We start from the raw sequence: 23,395 nt of genomic DNA on the forward strand, positions 1-23,395 counted from the left end.
TTTTTGAGTTTGATAATTTTCGTTAGGTTTTTATTTAATAAAAATATAATACAATATTAACAATACTTGTTTTTATTCACTAACTGAGCTATCCATGCGGACATATTCATCATGCACTGTATATTATACTGTCTTGTACAGGGATATCATTTTATTTTCACTAACATTTATAATATTAACCTGGCTATACCTTTGGATTAACGGCTGAGAACCGGAAACACCGTTTGCTACCCCCTTCCACGACTGGAGTTCAATGATACTGCGTAAAACACAAACAAATCACTTTAATAGGTATAGGAGGGAAGAAAAATGGTTCAACCATTTACGTAAACTAGGAAATATCACGATTTTGAGTTTGATAACTTTCATTAGGTTTTTTTTTTCAATCAAAATGCAGTACTGTATTAACAATAAGTGTTTTTACTCATGAACTGAGTTATCTATGCAAATGCATTCATTATGCAGTGTATATTATACTGTCTACAGCATATTAGCGTACAATATAGAGAATGAAGTTAAATTGAAAAATAATCATAATATGGATATTTAAACACATTTTTGAAAATAGAGGCCGTTTATTTCGATACAGGCTTCAGTTCTTTTATGCATATTATCGCACTATAGATTATTGTACCTAATTCCAATTACCAGTTTCGTCCTTCGTACTAGTAACTAATGTTCAAATAATTCTGTACCTACTCTATAAAAGAGTACCTTACGTACTGTAAATTCAATATTCACTTCTGCCCAACCGCACAGATAAAATTACTCAGACATGCTATCTACTGTCTGTCCAAGTGCTTTTGTCACAGGATCGTAGAAAGGGGAGAAATCACGTGACAGTTAATTACTTAATGAGGCCCTTTTATTTAAGTTATTTTAAACAGTTGATAATATTACGCAGACGTCCAATTCCTAACATAAATTAATGTTTTCAGAAAAGAGCCAAGACAGTTCAGCCACTAGCCTTTATAGAGGGCGAGCAGAAGCAGGTGGGGGAGATCGGGATATGACGTAGGCAAACGGACGACAGTACCTGTGCGAAAAAATGATTCAATATTGGAAGTTCTTTCGTCACTGGAAAACGTGAACATATTTCTGGAACGTACTATACTCACTAACTCAGTACTGCTTACTATATGCGGGCCTAGTTCTGTGTGGAGGACAGTTGGAACTTCATTAGTAGAAGGGGTGAGAGTGAAGTACATTCAAAAACTCAGGTACAATAAAAATTGAAGTAAAAATAAAATGATGTCCCTGTATAAGCATACATTATAGAGAGTGCATTAAAATTTAGAAAATAATAAAAATCTAGATATTTAAACAAATTGTTGAAAATGGTGGCTGTTCATTTCGATAGAGACTTCAGTCCTTCACGTTGTTTAATTTCTGAATTAGTAAACTATTGATTATGATCAGTATACTAAATATGTACTCTTCTTCCTATCCTTGACTATGTCTCACCATTGTGTTTCACATAAAGTCTTGTACATACAACTGTTTTTAGGTGAACACAATGACTTCATGTGAGTTTGCTTATTAGTGTAAGACGGCACGAACTGTGAGACCAAAATGTGAAACACGTTCAACATATCTGACATTACTACAATCAGTCCACTCAAACGTGAGGATATTGAGTTTTAAAGAACAATGAGTGTTACATTTACCAACACACGAGATGTTAACTTATCTCACGCTCCTATTACCAAAGCCTTCTTAGGTGACACTAGTTGTGGAAAACATATTTGATATGATTAGCGTTTTTTGCCACAATTGCTGTTAGTATTTTTAAAGCGTGTGTATAAATATTTTAAACAGTTTCGTGACGGTGCCCATGAAACCATGAAATTATGAGACATTAATCATTAGGCCTATAGGGTCTATTATTATTATTATTATTATTATTACTATTATTATTGTTGTTGTTGTTGTTGTTAGAAAAAACAAGGTTGGAAGTTTCAATGTTACGTGCTATAAAAAATCTGATAAAAATAACTTCCTTCTAATATGGTTCCCTCTGTAAATCGCAGAATATACTTAAACTATTCAAAATCTGTGTACACATGTAATCATTTCATTTTCCAACGGCAAATCCTCTGATTCCCGGTTGTTTCATATCAAATTTAAATTAAATGAATATGGTAGCAGGGGAAACGAGAGTACCTCGCGAAAACGTTTTCCATACTCCGTCTTTGTCCATCACAAATTGTAATTAGACTTGCCCAGATTTGAACCGGGGTCTGCGATATGGAAAGTTGACGCTCTAGTTCAGGCCTGCACAAGGTTTGCGCTCTCCGACCCGACTCACAGCTCATGAGCGGAATGCAGATATTAGCTGCGCTCTGTATAAGGGTGGACTGGAAGGAGGGGTAATTTCGTACAAAATATACACAAAAAGAAGTATTATTACGAGTGTTTATGAAATGAATTCCCGTTCAGTGTTTACAAAACTACCTTGGACTATTATTAATTAATAAAGAAATATTTATTTTACAGAAATAATAGAAATTCTAAAGCAACTTAAATGTACAATAATATTTTGTTATATTTTTATTTATCAGTACATGAAAACGAGGTTTTATGCTGTTGGCAGCTGAAAGTAGCCTACTGATCGTAATGAAGCATCAGTTACAGATGTTCCATGTCTGCCTTTATTAAATTTATTATAGAAAACAGTTGCTCACAAATATAAATGTTGAGCCAAATATAGCAATCATTTTCACAGCCAGCCTGTGTAGTCGTGAATATTATTATTAATGTTTAGTCTTGTAAAACTGAACCAGGCTAGTAGTATTATTCAAACGATCTTTAGCCCTTAGACCACATTGAAGATCAATAAGTTCGACCTGTAAATCGTTAAATGTTATGTTTCGTCTTTTAGATTCCTCCATACTGTACTGTAGCAGTAGGTAAGCAACGTGAAACAGGTACTGCGAATAGGCTTACACACTGCACTCCACTAGATAACCGAGTGGTCGTTTCCCTCTCCTCTACCTATAGCAAGTCTATGTCATTCTGACGTATCTTCCTCTCCGTTTCGGCGAGCGGTAAACACGGCTCTCCCGCTCCGAAGGAGCGCGCGCGCTCGTTGAGCGCTGTTTGTGCAGGTATGCTCTAGTTATTTCACTAACAGTACACTATTGCGGTAAAAGTAACGCCTATTTTGTTGGTTATTACGAATGTATACAGAAATGAGGAAGACTATTTCGACTACGTAAGACTTACTGAAATTCTAGTTCCAATAATCATACTACTATATCTCAAAGTAACGTTGTGCAGTTTGAAAGTATCGTCCTACGCTATATAATTACAACTTCTTTTGAAACGCTTTTGAAAGCGAAAGGCAGCCGGAACATGAAACAACACACGTACTGATGATTTAGAGTCGTTTTAACTGGACCGACACCCACTTGACTACATGCGCACGTCTTAATCCATGTGGTTTGTTGCAACGCTTGTCGGTTTGACAACAAAAAATAACTCGCCGCAACCCGATGCAAGACTTTTTCTAGCTGTTACCTGATAGAAAGTGTTCATTGACCTTTATCTTTATTTCCAGGATGTTTTTTGGAGGTTATGATGATGAAGAAGTGAACGATACGCCCTCGCAGCAGGACGATCTTGAGAAATTTGAAGATGTGTCTGTGGAACTTGACCTAGGAGAGCCGTCGAACGAACTTCTGGAATACGCGAGAAAACATCTCTGCGAATCTCCAGACACACGACCCAGTATCATCCAAGAGTTCAGGGATCTCATTTACGGTTAGTATGGTTCTTCTTTTGTAAAGTTTCGTTTTGACATGAAACGTCTATAGTCTATACCAGGCATGCCAGAAATCAGACTCTAAATGTGTTTATGTGCGCGGATCGCCGGTCTGTGCAGATTGCATCATTCGAGCGTTGCTCTTACCAGTTCTTAGCTGAAGGGGTGTACAATAATCTATTCTGCACTTCTAGAGTTGGATTAAATAGGAACTTGGACATTATAAACACACTTAGCAGAAGGAAAAAAACACTGTTAGGCCTATTATCAGTGTCTATATTTGACAATTGTAATACAAGAAACTTTAGGCTTACTCAGTTATACTTCACAAATTAGTGGTTTGTAAAGCATAATTTATTAATATGATTTTTATATAGCCTAGTACTTGAAGAAAAAGAATATTGAAGTGATTTCGAAACAACAAAAAACGAAACAAGTATTTCATTTTACGTAGTAGGTACTATTTATTTTAATGTAATACACCCTACTCTTTCATTGTTCGTCAAGCATTATTAAGTTATTTATTGGGGCCATTGATACACAAATGTTGAAAAAAATATTATACTCCCAATTAATTACATGCAGTAGGACATTGTGAAGTTTTTACACTGAAATAATTTCCTTACTGTATGTCAATATAAATTAACATTAATATTAATAAATGATATAAATTAAGCTTAGAATTTAAATTCACATATAGTTTATTCGGAAAACGTTGAGAGCAAGTATCGACAAGTTGGGAGAGTTACTGAAAGAAATTAAAAGTGTAGTTCACAAGCTATGATATTTCTATTTATGTCCGGTTTAAAGATTTATTAATGTAAGTAAATTAGCATAATATAGTGATGTGAGATGGAAAATTTGCCATTATATATTTTTCCAGAAAATTTTTCCGCCTTGCTTTCTTCGCTCCTTATAACCTCAAGAGCCTCACAAGTATTCCTCACTATATTCTCATCACTTACCAGCTTATGAAATGAAAGTCGTAAGTCGTCTAACCTTTGATGGCTGTGTTAGTACAGACACCAAAGCAACGTCATTGTCAAGTTCGTTTTGTCGTGAAAGTACTGATGAAGAAATAAGCGCTGGCAATATCATAGTTTGAGAACTTTACTAATCTGACCTAAACTGTCACAACATTATTTTTGGATTTAACTTATGGGTAAGGTTCGGATAAAGTATCTGTATCGGGATATGCTGTATAGGACAGGGCCTTGACTTGTTTCAGACTAGTAAACACTACCCCCTTTCACCAGCTAAAACTCTACCTGCTGGGAAGAGCGCTCCCCAGCCCCTAGCTAAGACATCAGTGAATGGACAGTACAGCCGATAGGAACTGAATATACGTATTGTACTCCAACCATGAGAAAGTCTCAGAGGAATGAGACGCAGCGGGGTAATGCTGTGAATGAATGTTGATGTCATAAGGTCACACACGTGGGTACTCGTATCTCTATTGGCTAACTCTCACAGCACAAACGATAACACTGATACACACATATTTATACTACCCTAGTTACAAAATTAGTTCACTGTTAACCTCCTGGTCTTTTAATCCCTCCATACAGGAAATAATATATGCAGGAGAGCGCATGGTTTTTTAAAGTGACGTTATAATGGTAATACACACATCAAAATTGTCTAAGGAACAACAAAAAAATTTGAAATATTGAGAAAATTGACCAGTTACAAAACTGAACGGAAGTGAATATTAAAGTGCTAGTCATTTGTCATTCTACCAGGTTACCATAGTAACCAACGTTGTTATTTTGTTTTGTTACATTTGAAAGAATTAGATTAGTGTGTTTTAACAGGGGACATACGTAACTTACCATAAAGGGATATATTAAAATGCACCAAAGTACTAGAATTCTGAGTAAATACTTGTTCACTGGAATCATTCCAAAATCTCTTCAACCCGAGTAACAGTGTACAATATAAATGTTTTTCTTTGGCCCAAGTACAGGGTGCGTCAGAAAGAACGGATGGATTTCACATGGCAAGAAAATTGTAAAGATTCATCAAATCAAAAATTTATTGTTATCAACATATTCACCAATACATGCAGTTTATTTATGTAAAACAACATTATCCATATGATGTCCTTGGCTTTCAATACAGGCATCGAGGCGTTTTCTGATGTTCGCCATCACTTTCACAGTCATAGCTGGTGCAATTGCCACGATTTCTTCACGAATCGCTGTCTTCAGTTCGTCCAGTGTATGTGATCGATGTTTACAAACTTACGCCTTCAAATGGTCCCAAAGAAAGAAGTCGCAGGGCGCGAGATCTTACCGTAGCCTCGGACAATCTCAGTGCAATAGAATTTCGTCCAGGTGATTTTTTCTTTAATGTTGAACCTGTGATACGAAATGAAGCCTCCCACCGCAAAATTGTATTCCGAGTTGGAATCCTAGCGTGACATCCGATGTCGAAATGAGTCCTGAGTGGCGATCACAGACTCTTCATTTTTCAAAAATGTCTCTACGATGAAAGCACGTTGTACACCAGACCAACACCATGTTCTCAACTGAAACTGCATTCTCTGGCTGACCCAACAGTCGTGGTCCCCCTCACTATATCTCTCTCCTCGTTGAGCATCGATAGTTTGAAATCCATCCGTTCTTTCTGACGCACCCTTTACTTACACCTGACATGTTTGGATAGTTAGCCAAGAGCATATCTTCTAGCTGTATTCTCTCAGAACATTCCGGCAAGGAAGGTTTCTCATTCAACAACAATTTCTTCCGAGAAGATTGTGATGCCGAGAGGAGAGATTAGTCGGTGTATAATGATAAAGCACCAATTTTGAAGGACGACAAGAATGATGATGATTCATCTTTCTTATTGGTCTTTTATTCTGCAGCAGTATGTCAACATTAGAAATACCTTTTAGAAGTGATTTCTTGTTCACAATAGAGTATGTTTATCCATGATAAAACGTACAGAACTGAAGTGTTCCCAGTCTCTTAAGAATCGGGTGCGTCAGTGAGAGTAAGTCGCGTCAGCAATTATGGCCATTTTGCCCTTGAACTGAGTAGAAAACTAATTTCTAATTATAGACGTTGGGTATAAACACAAATTAAAATGCTGTCAGACCAAAATTTGAGACAAGATATATAAACAAAGTGCATTTTTTTTTTAGAAAAATAATGTGGTTATAACGTTCAGAACTCTCGCAATTTCATCGTTAAGGGAATTTTTTTTGTTCTTAACATGTGTAAGAATTATAAAAGTATGATATAATTCACTTTAAGCCGAGTTGATTAATTCATTTTTTTACCGATTCATTTATTCAAATGATTTAATTTTTGTACGTAGGTGGCAAATCAAACTACAGTATGGAGAATTCTTTTTGGGGTTATTTAATGACGCTGTATCAACTACTGGATTATTCAGCGTTGATGGAACTGGCAAGAGCGAGGTGATATTTGGCGAGATGAAGCCGAGGATTCTCCACAGATTACCTGACATTCGCTTTATAGTTGAGGAAAACCTCAGAAAAACTCAACGTAATAAGCCCAAGCGAGAATCCAATCCATGCGCAAGCGCAATTCAGTATCAGCAGGAAAACGCGCTACCGCCTGGGCTACGTTGGTGGAGAATTTGGACAAAGACTGATGAAATTTTTGACAGACGGTTATTGTAATTTTGTTTCTCAACTTTAAATGCAAAAACATTCTACTAAATTTGTGATACGTATACTTTCAGAACCATCGGTTTAAAAGGGCTGAAAATTTTATTCTCATTAAACACAATTTACGTATTCTATTTGTTTGTTGAGTGTTACAATCAAATAGGCTCTATTTGACCAACTACTTCTAATTTATGCAGTTAAGGCGTTACTCTGCAAGCTGTAAGTCGCTGGTTCGATTCCCGATGGGATGATGGATTTTCTCCGTCGATGTAATCTTTTCGGCCACATTATACCCCTGTGGTTTGCTCAGTCTTTAACAGAAATTAGTATTCGTACATTTCCTTGAGGTAGGCACATAGGACTGGCATCTCTAATGTCGAGTGTCTAGAAATGGTGGAAGTCTTAATGAAAGAATGCATGGCATTATTATGTTTGTGTAAGTATTTAAAAGTATTAGATCTTCAAAGTAATTATTTTACACATTTCAAGATAGAGAAATTATTACACCATTGAAACCCCTCACATAGCACTTTTTAACATTCAAACATTTAGAGTCATAATAACCACTTAATAGCTAGGTTCTTGTTTAATGCCGCCGAAGAAATTTTCTTATGACCTAAGTACTTACTTACTTAAAATGGCTTTTAAGCAACCCGAAGGTTCATTGCCGCCCTCATATAAGCCCATCATCGGTCCCTATCCTGTGCAAGATTAATCCAGTCTCTATCATCATATCCCACCTCCCTCAAATCCATTTTAATATTAACCTCCCATCTACGTCTCGGCCTCCCCAAAGGTCTTTTTCCCCTCCAGTCTCCCAACTAACACTCTATATGCATTTCTGGATTCGCCCATACGTTCTACATGCCCTGCCCATCTCAAACGTCTGGATTTAATGTTCCTAATTATGTCAGGTGAAGAATACAATGCGTGCAGTTCTGCGTTGTGTAACTTTCTCAATTCTCCTGTAACTTCATCCCTCTTAGCTCCAAATATTATGACCTAAGTACAATTCTTAAATTATTTCGTACATTTTGAATTGCACAGCACAACAAAGTATTGCAGAAAATTCAGAGACGGAATCTCTTTCTTCAGATAAAATGCGCTTGGTTATTGCAATCAGTAACCCTTCTCCTACCGGTACGTAAAATAAAATTAAGCTAAAACAAACCTATCCCATTCGAGGCTCCGAAAGACCATTAGGGTGGTGGGATGGTCCCCACTTCACGAGATAATCGGCACTGAGGAGCAGTAGGGGTATGAGTCCTTCCTGCTGACCGACTTCACCCTCAAGGAAGTACCGTGGTGATCATGTTTGTTAGAGATTAGAAGAACCACATATACGTATATACTTTTATATGAGTAAGTGAAAATTAACAAATATATACTCATGAAAACATGGAGAAAAAAATGGAATATGATCTTGTCTCTATGCTGTAATAACAGACTCGAAGCTTTCACAATGGATTACGTGTGCAAGTTTTGAGTGTAGGTACATGCATAGTGTCGTGTAAGAAGACAGATTATCTTCGGACTGAATTATCGGCTCTTGCCTCCATTTTACAAACAAGCTGATATTCAAAGTCAGATAGTTTACTACTTCCTTGCCAGCATGAAGAATAGATTAGACCCGAGTTAATTTATTACCCTGAATTATATGGCTACACCATAATTTGTACTTCTAAAATAATGTAATGGCAGACTTGGACAACACCATATTGTAACATTTACTTGAAATCACATGACTACACTTCTTTACTTCTAGCAAATAATAATTGATTCCCTCCCTTGGAAGTTTCTCGGTTGGAAGAAGAGAGATTTTGTGAATGTTGTTAATAGCATCATTACCGACACCATCATCGTCTGCTTCCATTTCTATAGTTAATATTATTAAATGTATTTTGATTTTACAGACGTGGACAAATTATTAGACTAAAATTAATTATATGTGTAACGAAGCTGTATTTATCGGTAGAAATAATGAACAAAAATGTATATTATTTTAATGTACCGAAGTACATATGATATTTCCATGCACATATTCTGCGTCATCGAACAAAAATGTATTTTGCGCAGATATAAAGAACAGAAAATTGAGTCTGGAAGTTACTAATATTTTGTGAACATTCCCTTATTCTTTATTAACACGCTGGTTTTGTCAGGGATGCTGGAAACCAAGGTTTGACACTTTCTATGAATATCCGCATCATTTAGCCAGATATCAGACAGTGCTTAAATAAGTCCATGTTTTGTTGTAAGCCTCTTTTTGTTCACTTTCTTCTTCAGTACAGATCACAGATTTTCAATTTCGTTCATGTCCGGTCTTCTTGCAGGCCATGGGAGGATATCTTTTGCAGTACATAATTAAAACACCAGTAGTACCAACATAGCCAAAAAAATATACTTAACCATCGGAAAAATATACCAAAAGATATAAACAATCATATTTACAACAACGGAGACTCTGTGAATCATACTGATAGTTGATATGACGAATTATATTATGTTTCCAAGAAAACGTAGTTTAATAATTTGTTCACGTCTGTAGCACCATGCCATCCTTAGATATGCTTGTGTAAGTCTTATTATTGGTCCATAACTAAAGAGCCAACAACACTACAATGAAGAAGTGAACACAATCAAATACACAGCACAAGAAAATGGTTACAACCCAAACATAATAGACAACATCATAAGGAAGACAAAACAAAAACTCAACAAATACAAAAACACACAAAACACAACACTAACACAAGAACACAAAAAATACATCACACTAACATACGAAAACAAAAACACACACAAGATCGCATCCTCATTCAGAAAACAGAAATACAACATAGCATACAGAACAGAAAGCACACTACAAAGAAATCTCAACACACAAACAACACAAACAAATAAATACAATCACACAGGCGTATACAAACTCACATGCAATAGTTGCGACAGTTTCTACATTGGACAGACAGGCAGATCATTCCAAACTCGATACAAAGAACACATTAAAGCAATAACCAGAGGACACAATACATCTACATATGCCGAACACATAACTAATGCTAACCACACATGCAATAACATAAATACAGACATGGAAATTCTACACATACAACCCAAAAACCAAAAACTCAACACACTAGAACAATATGAAATATACAGACACACTAAAACACACCCTGATCAAATTCTCAACACACAGATCAATTTCAGAACACACACACACACACTATTTGACACCCGAGATCTAGTAGGCTCTGAGGATGGTGTGAAGAAGCACCGAAACAGCTGTAAGCCGCACATGCTTACACAATTAACATGAGTAAGATCGCCATTTAATCAATTATTTATATTCAAGTGTTAAAAGTAGTGTACGAAAGATTCAACATGGATAATAATGCTTTATTTTTTCAGAGTTAAGAAAGGGAGGCCATCTCCTCCACTCAACAGAGGATAAAAAGGAAATAGTCCTACATGAATCTAATAGTTTTCTTGGATATAAAAAATAAGTATCCGAGACATTTTAATCTTCAAGGTGACATTGCATGACCAGGATACGGAAAACATTAACACAGTTCGTTAAGATACGTACTCATTTATTCAAATGACCAGGAAAACAGATCAATTTTTTAATGCACAAATTTTCAAAAGTTGAGGTACGGGTAACCTTGAAAGGCGTGCATACATAATGTTTAAAATAGCCGTTAGCCCTAGACGTCTCTCTCGCTCGTCCACTTGTGACATGCAAACGCTATTTAACTGAAGTTTTAATATTCGTTGTCAGAAAACCAATTAGGTATGTTTTCTGTCATTTGAGGAAATATGTAGTCTACCATGTTACAATATCTACGTATCAGACCAAATGTTACAAAATCATAGAAAGGGCAAATGACACCAATGCTTCCAAGACGTTAAGTCCATTGAAACCATGTCCATATGTCTTATGTCTTCTAATACTTTTGTCCACTTTCATTTATGTCCACATTTTATATGCATCCATTTTTTTGGGTCCATGACTATTATGTCTACTTTTATTTAAGTCCACTTTCATTTATGTCCACTTTTATTTATGTCCACTTTTATTTAAGTCCACTTTCATGTAAATTCCTTTTGTACCACTGGAAGATGTTCAGGCTGTTTTTGATACCCTTAGAAATAATATTGAGCCTATAGATCAGGTATGCTCATTCTCTGACTCCCGATTACGTTCTCTAATCACAACCTTCGAATGTAGAGCGTGCTGTTCCCCGTTCGAAGCTCGACGGATGACTACAGAAGGCAGTTCAAGTACTTAGTAAACGCACGAACAGTGCGGGACAATGACAGTCAAAACCTTCTGTAAGCAAACGATCATTCCGTACAGTGTGGGAGGAAGACTATTTTTGTTGTGCGTTCGGTGAAAACGGAAAGTGATTACTATATTGTAAGGTACTGTCAAGAATACAACTGAGCAACATAAAATTACATTATAGGCTCTGCTACCCAGAACATGCCGAAATGACAGAGAACCTGTTTTCTCTAATATAGCCTATTTTCATATACAACGTTATTATTATTATTATTATTATTATTATTATTATTATTATTATTATTATTATTATTATCAGATCTATTATTATTACTATTAGCCTATTATTGTTATTGTGGTGATTTTATTCCAGCAGAAATAGATATTTTTATAAAATAATTTTTCAGGGGTGCAACATGCACTACAGCTTCAAGAATTGAAAGCACTTCATGAAAGGCCAAACATTGAAGAGAATCGAACAATTCAGAGTCTCTGTTATGGAGCAAGTTAGCCTATGTAGTATGTTGGGAATTAGCTAAGGCAATAAAACCCTTCACGGATGGTGAACTTGTAAAGAGATGTATGGTTCCTGAACAAAATATAGTTAATTATGTCTCTGTACTGCAACAGTTCAAATGTGAATTCACAGAACATAAATTTAGTGATTTTAGACGTATGGAGAGTGATATTAGTATTTTTGTTAATCTTTTCATAAATTTAGTACAATCCGTGAGAGTGCAGTTCCAGGTCGGGTTAAGTGATTTACTAAGTACTGCTAACGTAGAATTCAGAACTAAATACAGAGAATATGACTTGACAAGCATAGAATTATTTAAAAAGTGAACAAAACTAAATATTACAAGATGAGCTTATTCGTTGCCACTATGTTAGCTACCTTCGCCTCGACATATATGTGCGAACAATTATTTTCGAGAATGAAGGTTACTAAATCCAAACATAGGTCCCGATTAACAGATGAGCATCTTTAGCGCATTGCAGTAAATTCGTTGGAAATAGGTTCTCGATTACTTGCAGAAAAGAATGCAGATGTTGAATAGACCGCAAAGTAGACTGTATGATGGAATATGAAAATGATATTATCTATGATATTATTATATCATAACTATATTAAATATAATAAATAATGCAATAATTGAATATTACAGTGTACACTTTTTCTTTTTTCAAATTCAGTTTATTATCCGTATTTGTAAGAGTGTGAGAACTATACCACGGGCGGTGCTGCAAAGTAGTTATTATTATTATTATTATTATTATTATTATTATTATTATTATTATTATTATTGTATCTCCAATAGGGGGTAGCCCTATTTGACATATGTATGCTAGGGCTATAGTTTTACACAAAAAATATTCCTAACCATAAAACAAATTGAAAAGAAAAATAAATTAGCTTACACAATGGAAATAAAACCTAAACAATCCGTAATTTAAAGATTGCGATTGCAAATCAAACATCAGTCATCAATTGAGACATACAGAAAACAGTTACAACGCATAAACATAACATTTCTTATAGCGGTACTCTATAACACAATTAAGCAACTTTCCCTAACATACATCATAAATTAATACCCAATAGTCACACAAACACAATCAAGCATCCCATAACTATGACTCACATACACAACAAATCAAGCATCCTCTACAACACATACACTTCAACATAATAACCATACTTTTAAAAGTTACAGATTTGGCTGCAAAAGAATGTATAGGACATTGTTACTAAATACTGTTATTTCTACAAGGTCTTAAATACACCTGTAATAAATCTGTGAAATTCCTTTATGCAACATTGCTTCAGAAGAACTTTTGTAATTGGTGGTGAGAAAGTTGTATCGCACATGCTAAGGTGGGTTTCTAGTCGGTATCTCTTGCGTTCCTGTAGTGGGCACTGAAATAACAGGTGGTCGACTGTTTGTGTGGGGTGTTCACAGGGACATGAAGAGCCATTTGGGTTGTCAATTTTGAAACGTTCAAAATATGAATTAAATTTTCCGTGTCCAGTCATAAATTGCGTGGATATGTAAGATGGTTCATAATTCTTTACGGTTAGTCTATCTTTAACTATGGGAAAATACAGTGATTTTGTGATTTGACCATTTGTACTATTTAACCACATTGCATTCCAGTCATTTAAGATGTCCACCTTCATTTGCATTTTTACATAAGAGAGGGGTTGTTTAGAGTATGTGTGTTCTGTTTCCGAAATTGCGGCCATCTTGGCTAGATGATCTGCTCTTTCGTTTCCTGTGTTCCCTACATGACCACGTACCCAATCGAAACATACATGTTGCTTACATAGTAACAAAGTTTCCCTAATACCAACCGCAATTGGATTGAAGTTATATTTATCGTCAATTGCTGCGAGTGCTGCTTGAGAATCACATAAAATTCGTACATTACACGGTCTATTTACAATCCATTCTGTTGCTTTCTTCAGTGCTAGGAGTTCCGCCTGGAATATTGTGCACGCTGGTGAGAGACCATACTGTTTGTAGGATATTTCAGAGTCTCTATCGTAAACAACGAAAGTGCTACCAACAAGTGCAAAGTAGTTGCGGAGCCCAGTCCGTACACTGTGTGTGTTATGCAGTGCAGCATCATCCGTGTAATCGGGGCTTTTACAATTTTGAGCATACCTGCTATAGATAATATTGAGCCTCACGTAATGGATTTATCATTGTACATGGAAAGAACTTACATCCGGGGAACACCTGCTCGAGGAACAAGAAAAGCAATGCCACCTAGATTCGCACTGAAATATGGAACACTTATAATCAGGTCCTGGCAGGACAACATCGAACAACTAACGTAGTCGAAGGCTGGCATAACCGCTTTCAGAAACACATCGTCACACATCACGCATCAGTCTGAAAATTCACGGAATTTATCAAGAAAAACCAAAGGAATAATGAAATTATAATACTGCAATTCAATGACTTGGCGGGCATTTGAATGTGCACCACCCTATTAAAAGATCGTACCTACAAAATTTAAGTCGAGAAGAGATTGTTCGGAATTACAACCACTATAACGAAGAAGGACACATCAGAACTTACCTCGAAGCTATTAGTTATCATCTGAACTGTAAGAAGATGAACAGGCAGAAGAGATTGAGTAGAGAATTGAAATCAATTTGTAGATGGGCATAATGTATTATACAATCATGTAGTGGACGTAAAAATGTGGACATAAAATTTGTGCAATTGGACTAAAATAAAGTAGACATATATTTATAGACATAATGTAATGGACTTTAATGTAATGGACATAATAAAATGGACATTAAAATTGTGGACATTATAAAAAGGACCTAACGTCTGTGTTTCGGCACCAATACATTATATCAGGCCTGGGAGTTAATACCTCAATCGGGTTGCTGAAAACTACCCCTTATCTCTCCACTTCACCTTCTCTGGCAAAGATAGTTATGTTTCGGACCAATATGTAAACAGGAAGGCATGTATTGCTGAGTGACGGATTGTGTAAGACATGCATCATAGCTTTCGACCCTCGTTGGTCGCCTAAAATTCACCACTGATGCACAGTACATTACTGTGTGTTCGTTTCTAAAGCGGTGAAGCGAAAAGTGCATGGGCGAGGGTATTTCTTTTCTTTTCTTTTCTTTTCCCTGCCTTTTTATGCCCAGAGTTGCATTATATTCTTATTCTGCCTGTCCACTTCACATGTTCCATCCTTCTCCATATCCACATTTCAAATGCTTCTATTCGCTTCTCTTCACTTCGTCGTAATGTCTATGATTCTCCGCCATACAATGCCACACACCACACAAAACACTTCACTAGTCTCTTTCTTAGTTATTTTTCCAGAGGTCCGCAGATGCTTCATTTTCTATTAAAAGTTTTCTTTGCCATTTCTATCCTCCTTTTGACTTCCTGGTAGCAGCTAATGTTACTGCTTAAGTATAGGCCTAGTACGAGAATATTTCGCTGTACTGGAGTTTGAATATTTCGCTGTAGTGGAGTTTGAATATTTCGCTGTACTGGAGTTTGAATATTTCGCTGTACTAGAGTTTGAATATTTCGCTGTACTGGAGTTTGAATATTTCGCTGTACTAGAGTTTTAATATTCAGCTGTACTGGAGTTTGAATATTTCGCTGTACTGGAGTTTGAATATTTCGCTGTACTGGAGTTTGAATATTTCGCTGTACTGGAGTTTAAATATTTCGCTGTACTAGAGTTTTAATATTTCGCTGTACTAGAGTTTTAATATTTCGCTGTACTGGAGTTTGAATATTTCGCTGTACTGGAGTTTGAATATTTCGCTGTACTGGAGTTTGAATATTTCGCTGTACTGGAGTTTGAATATTTCGCTGTACTAGAGTTTGAATATTTCGCTGTACTGGAGTTTTAATATTTCGCTGTACTGGAGTTTGAATATTTCGCTGTACTGGAGTTTGAATATTTCGCTGTACTAGAGTTTTAATATTTCGCTGTACTGGAGTTTGAATATTTCGCTGTACTGGAGTTTGAATATTTCGCTGTACTGGAGTTTGAATATTTCGCTGTACTAGAGTTTAAATTTGAATATTTCGCTGTACTGGAGTTTGAATATTTCGCTGTACTAGAGTTTTAATATTTCGCTGTACTGGAGTTTGAATATTTCGCTGTACTGGAGTTTTAATATTTCGCTGTACTGGAGTTTGAATATTTCGCTGTACTGGAGTTTGAATATTTCGCTGTACTGGAGTTTGAATATTTCGCTGTACTGGAGTTTGAATATTTCGCTGTACTGGAGTTTGAATATTTCGCTGTACTGGAGTTTGAATATTTCGCTGTACTGGGATTTGAATATTTCGCTGTACTGGAGTTTGAATATTTCGCTGTACTGGAGTTTGAATATTTCGCTGTACTGGAGTTTTAATATTTCGCTGTACTGGAGTTTGAATATTTCGCTGTACTGGAGTTTGAATATTTCGCTGTGCTGGAGTTTGAATATTTCGCTGTACTGGAGTTTGAATATTTCGCTGTACTGGAGTTTGAATATTTCGCTGTACTGGAGTTTGAATATTTCGCTGTACTGGAGTTTGAATATTTCGCTGTACTGGAGTTTGAATATTTCGCTGTACTGGGATTTGAATATTTCGCTGTACTGGAGTTTTAATATTTCGCTGTACTGGAGTTTAATATTTCTCTGTACTGGAGTTTAATATTTCTCTGTACTGGAGTTTGAATATTTCGCTGTACTGGAGTTTGAATATTTCGCTGTACTGGAGTTTGAATATTTCGCTGTACTGGAGTTTGAATATTTCGCTGTACTGGAGTTTGAATATTTCGCTGTACTGGAGTTTGAATATTTCGCTGTACTGGAGTTTGAATATTTCGCTGTACTGGGATTTGAATATTTCGCTGTACTGGAGTTTGAATATTTCGCTGTACTGGAGTTTTAATATTTCGCTGTACTGGAGTTTGAATATTTCGCTGTACTGGAGTTTTAATATTTCGCTGTACTGGAGTTTGAATATTTCGCTGTACTAGAGTTTAAATTTGAATATTTCGCTGTACTAGAGTTTGAATATTTCGCTGTACTAGAGTTTTAATATTTCGCTGTACTGGAGTTTTAATATTTCGCTGTACTGGAGTTTTAATATTTCGCTGTACTGGAGTTTTAATATTTCGCTGTACTGGAGTTTTAATATTTCGCTGTACTGGAGTTTAATATTTCTCTGTACTGGAGTTTAATATTTCGCTGTACTGGAGTTTGAATATTTCGCTGTACTGGAGTTTGAATATTTCGCTGTACTGGAGTTTGAATATTTCGCTGTACTGGGATTTGAATATTTCGCTGTACTGGAGTTTGAATATTTCGCTGTACTGGAGTTTGAATATTTCGCTGTACTGGAGTTTGAATATTTCGCTGTACTGGGATTTGAATATTTCGCTGTACTGGGATTTGAATATTTCGCTGTACTGGAGTTTGAATATTTCGCTGTACTGGAGTTTCAATATTTCACTGTACTGGAGTTTCCATATTTCGCTGTACTGGAATTTGAATATTTCGCGACGTGTATTATTTCTTTTATGAATCCAGGATGAGAGGCATAAAATTTGGAGGATTCAATTTCTTGTGATATTCTTTTGTTTATTTAGCTAGGAATCGTGCTTATTCCATATAACTACAGTATCAGTAATGATTATGTGGTGAAGGGCCTAAAAACAAAAGACAAAAACCTGGCGAATGCAAAAGAAGACTACTAACACCCACAACATACAATAGATAATAGTATACCGTGTGAAAAGCAGTCCTCACGTTACAGGAAGACTTGTCTGAAGATAATGACATGTTGTAATAATTGTATTTAAATTTTTTGTTTGCAGAACGAGGGGACGTTGTTCCTCACCGGACGGATGACTCGTTTCTCATCAGGTTCCTGAGAGCACGACGGTTCGACCCGGAGAAAGCACACAGGCTGGTTAGAGGACTTTCTATACCAATACCTTACTTGTAGTCAGAGCTTCGCTTTATCCATAACGGTCGTAATTTATGCGCAACACCCCTGCAACGTAATTTATGTGATGTGGGTAGGAAGGTAAGCTCTATGAAAAGTCAAAGTGTCCTCACTGAAGGATAGACGAAAGTGAAAACACTGAACAGAGATACAAGATACTAAACCGGAAAAAAGTAACATGATGTGACTCGTTCTGTTAAAATAAAAAGAAAAAAAGTCTTCATTTAAAGTGTAGGTTTGAAACTCGTCTTCGATGGTCTAGTCTAGTCAGGAGGGAGGTGTGCAGTATCACGTTTCGGAACAACATTTCATCTCTCTACATCAGGAATGGCAGGGAAAGAAGACATTTCCTTGTTAGATCCGTTATCAGGATTTGAGATTAGCCCTTGACAGACAAAACAAACATAAATTTCTCCTTTACTTTAAGAAGCCGAAACGCTGAATATTTCTACACCTAAGGTACAATACAAAAACTCATAAACCTGTCACCGAAAGTTCTGTTCACAATCAGCGGCGCCAACTTTTGGAAAACAATAAGTGGGCTCAAACGCTTTAGTTAAGTTAAAATAAATAAATCGCATATGTAATAATGATAATATAGTACCTAATAACACGACAAATAATTATTGGGTGAACTCGGACCATATCAGCCTAAGATGCACCACTGTTCACAATGCAGAGAGTATACATCACTGGCGCACCCTTATCCCAAGAAATTAAGCGGTTTCTTATATTAAAAAACCTATAATCAAATATGTACAGTATAATTCCTTACATAGTAACCAGAGGTCTGCATCGGACGTTTTCGCTCGAGCGCCAAGTAGTTCATAACATAATCCGATAGGTAGCGTAAATGCATGATGGGTAAAATTGTCACGAGCGATAAATCCTCGAACGGTATAAGCCGAGCGTTAGACATTCGTTCTTTTTACAGTGATGAACTGTGTAGTAACATCATAGATGTTTATCATTTCAAAACTTTGCAGTGTTTAACTAACCTCTCCATAGTACAATTACAAAACTTGCTTTAAAATGTAATATAAATATTGTAGGTATTTTTTTTTTTTTTTTCCACACAGGAATGATTTTGTTTTTGCCACATCTGATGGATGTCATCGGATGTAAATGTAATTATTATAAACTGAGAACACAATCACGATAATGCAAGAACTGTATCAAGTTTTATAATAATAGTAATAATAATAATCTCTAATAATTAGTGTATCAATCTTTGCGTCTGTAACAGTTGTGCAGCATGATTATTCGTTTTATTATATTTTCTGTGACGTTATCTCTGTACTAATATTGTTATTAATCTACTGCTATATCAATAATATTTTGCAAAACGTTTCTACATTGTCGCAGTATATAGGCGGAACACTATGTATGGACCTATCATATTATATATGTGGTAAATCAAATACTGAATAATTATTAATTAGTAATAATAACTTTATATCGAAGTTTTTCATACTATTTTATTTATAACTTCATATTCCTGTTTTGGTACCTTCCATTGACTGTTCCATTAAACGTTTGTCATAAACGCAGAAAATAAAGCCTTATTTTTACCGTGTGAGCAAAACATATGTGTATGTTACCTGTCGCCTTCCATACAAGATAAGACATGTCGGTGAGATGATCTTGTACTGTGCTTCTATTTATTACGAGCGTATCACGACCGATCGTATCTCACTCGAGGGTGCGACACTCGACCGAGTTCAAGCGAGCGATTTAACTCCAATGCAGCACTCTGATAGTAACTATTCTAATTTTCAGAAGATATTTAAAATATGTGTGATGATTTAGTGAAAAATAAAACAATGTTACAATTAGGATATCACAGAAAGTATAAAAAGGTAAAGGTATCCCCTATACATACTATGAAGACCCTTGGGAGGGGGGGGGGGAGGCACAGAAATAGAACATCATACTTTCTTCATCTTGACACTAGAATGAGGTAGTAGTAGGCATCACGCTCCGACCTCCTTTTTACCCCCGGGATAGACCCGGTACTCAATCTGATAAGAAACTGAGTGAACCTTGGGGCCGTTCTGGAAGTTTGGAAACTATGAAATCTTGTCGCCACCTGGGATCGAACCCCGGGTCTTCCAATCCGGTAGCAGTTGCTCTACCAACTGTGATACCAGACCGTCGGAGGAAGTGTAAAAAAAATCTAAAGAATTATGAAAAACTTTCCAAGACCTCTCTGAGTCTGTATTCTGGATCTTTTTGTTTAGCTTATGGTTACTTATTTCATTACTCAATTTAAAATCAAGGACGCAATTATAATTTGCCAACAATTAAAAATATATTTTTGTGCAAATGAAAGTGACAGAGAATTGATCTATACCTCATCTGACGAAAAATGCCATCTGGCAGCTATTAACTGGCTCAGGTACTAGGGTAAGTGAAGGTGCAGGTTAAAACGCCATCTTATATTTTATAATTAGTTACGTGAAAATCTGCATTGGCAGCCCTAGTCAGAGAAGTGTGGTGTTTAGAGGAACGTTTCTTAAACATAAAACGAAACCAACAATGTAACGAATTTCTGTATTTAGTGTGAGTTTAACAACCTTTAAGTGAAGAAGTTCGTGCTTCAGCTGATCGTCCAGTGACGTGAATATTGTATTCTGCATAAAGTAAGTGCAGATAATTGAACCTGGAATATAGTGAATGGTGAAATGTTATGAGAAATTCGTTTATATGCGTTCTTAAGTTTATTTATAATATTATATTATGGTAATTATTAATTTAAAAGAGAATTTGCGACTGCAGGTAATAACCATCTTGCTGCGAGAATAAACTTTGATTTAATATGTAATAATAGCAGTTAATTTAATCGTCTCTAACTTTAGGATAATCGACCAGACTTGGATACCACGAAACCTGCGACATGAGTAGCATAAAGAAACTGGACTCTGTTCACTATATGAAGACAGTTGTGCACCACTTAATGACAGTGACCTTGATTTGATTTTTTTTTTAAGTTATTTGGTAAGAGTCTTGAACTTCTTTGTTGTCCCTAATCATTTATGGTAATTTAATTTTATAACATAATCTTACATTGTCTCTTTTGCTTATAAACATGTTTCTTTGTTCTAAAAAGGATAAGTGGCGTTATTACCTTCACTGCAGGTAATAGCAGCAGTATGCGTCATACTTTTATTTACTTGTATTGTTGTAAAACTTTGTCACAATTAAGGGCGCACCGATTTGGGGGGGGGGGGGTTCATCGGGTCCGGACGCCCTCAAAGTGATAAGTTGTAAAATTTTTACCGAGTTTTAAGCATTAATAGCATACAATTCTGTTATCTATAATTTCACAGAAATTATTCACGTACATGTACATAGGCCTAACACTTTTGATTTGAGATCCGTCGTTTTTTTTTATTTTACTAGGTTATTTTACGACGCTGTATCAACAGCTTAGGTTATTTAGCGTCTGAATGAGATGAAGGTGATAATGCCGGTGAAATTATTCCGGGATCCAACACCGAAAGTTATCCAGCATTTGCTCATATTGGGTTGAGGGAAAACCCCAGAAAAAACCTCAACCAAGTAATTTGCCCCGACCGGGAATCGAACCCGGACCACCTGGTTTCGCGGCCAGACGCGCTAACCGTTACACCACAGGTGTGTACCATCCGTCGTGATATCACAGTTTCTCCACAAGATGTTGAGATGATGTTAACAAACTAAAGAAAAAGCCAAGAAGATTGGACTTTGTTTTGTATTAAAAAAAAAAAAAGTAGCCTGTGTGTGTGCATTTATGTAACTTAAAATCCTTTTATTGGACCACTTCCAAGAGAAATTCCTGGGTGCGCCATTGGTCACAATTACAACTTTTGAAACGTACATTCCACAGGAAAGGCTACAATACTGGTAAATATCTAAAAGATCAATATTATTGTCCGTATTTCTGGTCAGTTGTAACACATTTTTTGAACTGATAGCGTTTATCTTATTAAGACAATAATAATAACAATAATAATAATAACAATAATAATAATACTTACTTACTTTTAAGGAACCCGGAGGTTCATTGCCGCCCTCACATAAGCTCGCCATTGGTCCCTATCCTGAGAAAGAATAATCCAGTCTCTACCATCATATCCCACCTCCCTCAAATCCATTTTAATATTATCTTCCCATCTACGTCTCGGCCTCTCCAAAGGTCTTTTTCCCTCGGGCCTTCCAACTAACACTCTATATGCATTTCTGGATTCGCCCATACGTGCTACATGCCATGCCCATCTCAAACGTCTGGATTTAATATTCCTAATTATGTCAGGTGAAGGATACAATGCGTATAGCTCTGCGTTGTGTAACTTTCTCCATTCTCCTGTAGCCTCATCCCTCTTAGCCCCAAATATTTTCCTAAGAACCCTATTCTCAAACACCCTCAATCTCTGTTCCTCTCTCAAAGTGAGAGTCCAAGTTTCACGGCCATACAGAACAACCGGTAATATAACTGTTTTATAAATTCTAACTTTCAGATTTGTTGACAACAGACTAGATGACAAAAGCTTCTCAACCGAATAATAACACGCATTTCCCATATTTATTCTGCGTTTAATTTCCTCCCGAGTGTCATGTATATTTGTTACTGTTGCTCCAAGATATTTGAATTTTTCAGCCTCTTCGAAGGATAAATCTCCAATTTTTATATTTCCATTTCGTACAGTATTCTGGTCACGAGACATAATCATATACTTAGTCTTTTCGGGATTTACTTCCAACCCTATCGCTTTACTTGCTTCAAGTAGAATTTCCGTGTTTTCCTTAATCGTTTGTGGATTTTCTCCTAACATGTTCACGTCATCCGCATAGACAAGCAGCTGATGTAACTCGTTCAATTCTAATTAATAATAATAATAATAATAATAATAATAATAATAATAATAATAATAAACCTTCAATCTGGGAGGCCGGAGGAAAAAATACCTTTGAGGAGGCCGAGACGTAGATGGGAGGATAATATTAAAATGGATTTGAGGAAGGTGAGATATGATGATAGAAATCTGATTAATCTTGCACAGGATAGGGACCGATGGCGGGCTTATGTGAGGGCGGCAATAAACCTACGGGTTCCTTAAAAGCAATTGTAAGTAAGTAAGTAATAAACCTTCACTCTGAAAACTGTAACCTCTGACTTTGGGTCATAATATTAAGTAAGCGTTAACAAGCAAGCTGCTCACAATATAAAA

The 23,395-nt window shown here is 36.1% G+C and overlaps 1 protein-coding gene across 1 annotated transcript in view; it reads left to right on the forward strand.

The window, feature by feature from the left end:
* The window catches only part of LOC138710919 (alpha-tocopherol transfer protein-like), a 151,187-nt gene that overhangs the window by 69,137 nt on the left and 58,655 nt on the right, over positions 1 to 23,395 (forward strand). The window contains exons 2-3 of the mRNA XM_069842116.1: positions 3,560 to 3,762; positions 18,055 to 18,149. Of these exons, the coding sequence (XP_069698217.1) occupies positions 3,561 to 3,762; positions 18,055 to 18,149 (297 nt within the window). The 5' untranslated portion in view covers position 3,560. The remainder of the gene's footprint in view (positions 1 to 3,559; positions 3,763 to 18,054; positions 18,150 to 23,395) is intronic.

This window comes from Periplaneta americana, chromosome 12 (genome assembly GCF_040183065.1).
Source record: "Periplaneta americana isolate PAMFEO1 chromosome 12, P.americana_PAMFEO1_priV1, whole genome shotgun sequence".
NCBI lineage: Eukaryota > Metazoa > Arthropoda > Insecta > Blattodea > Blattidae > Periplaneta > Periplaneta americana.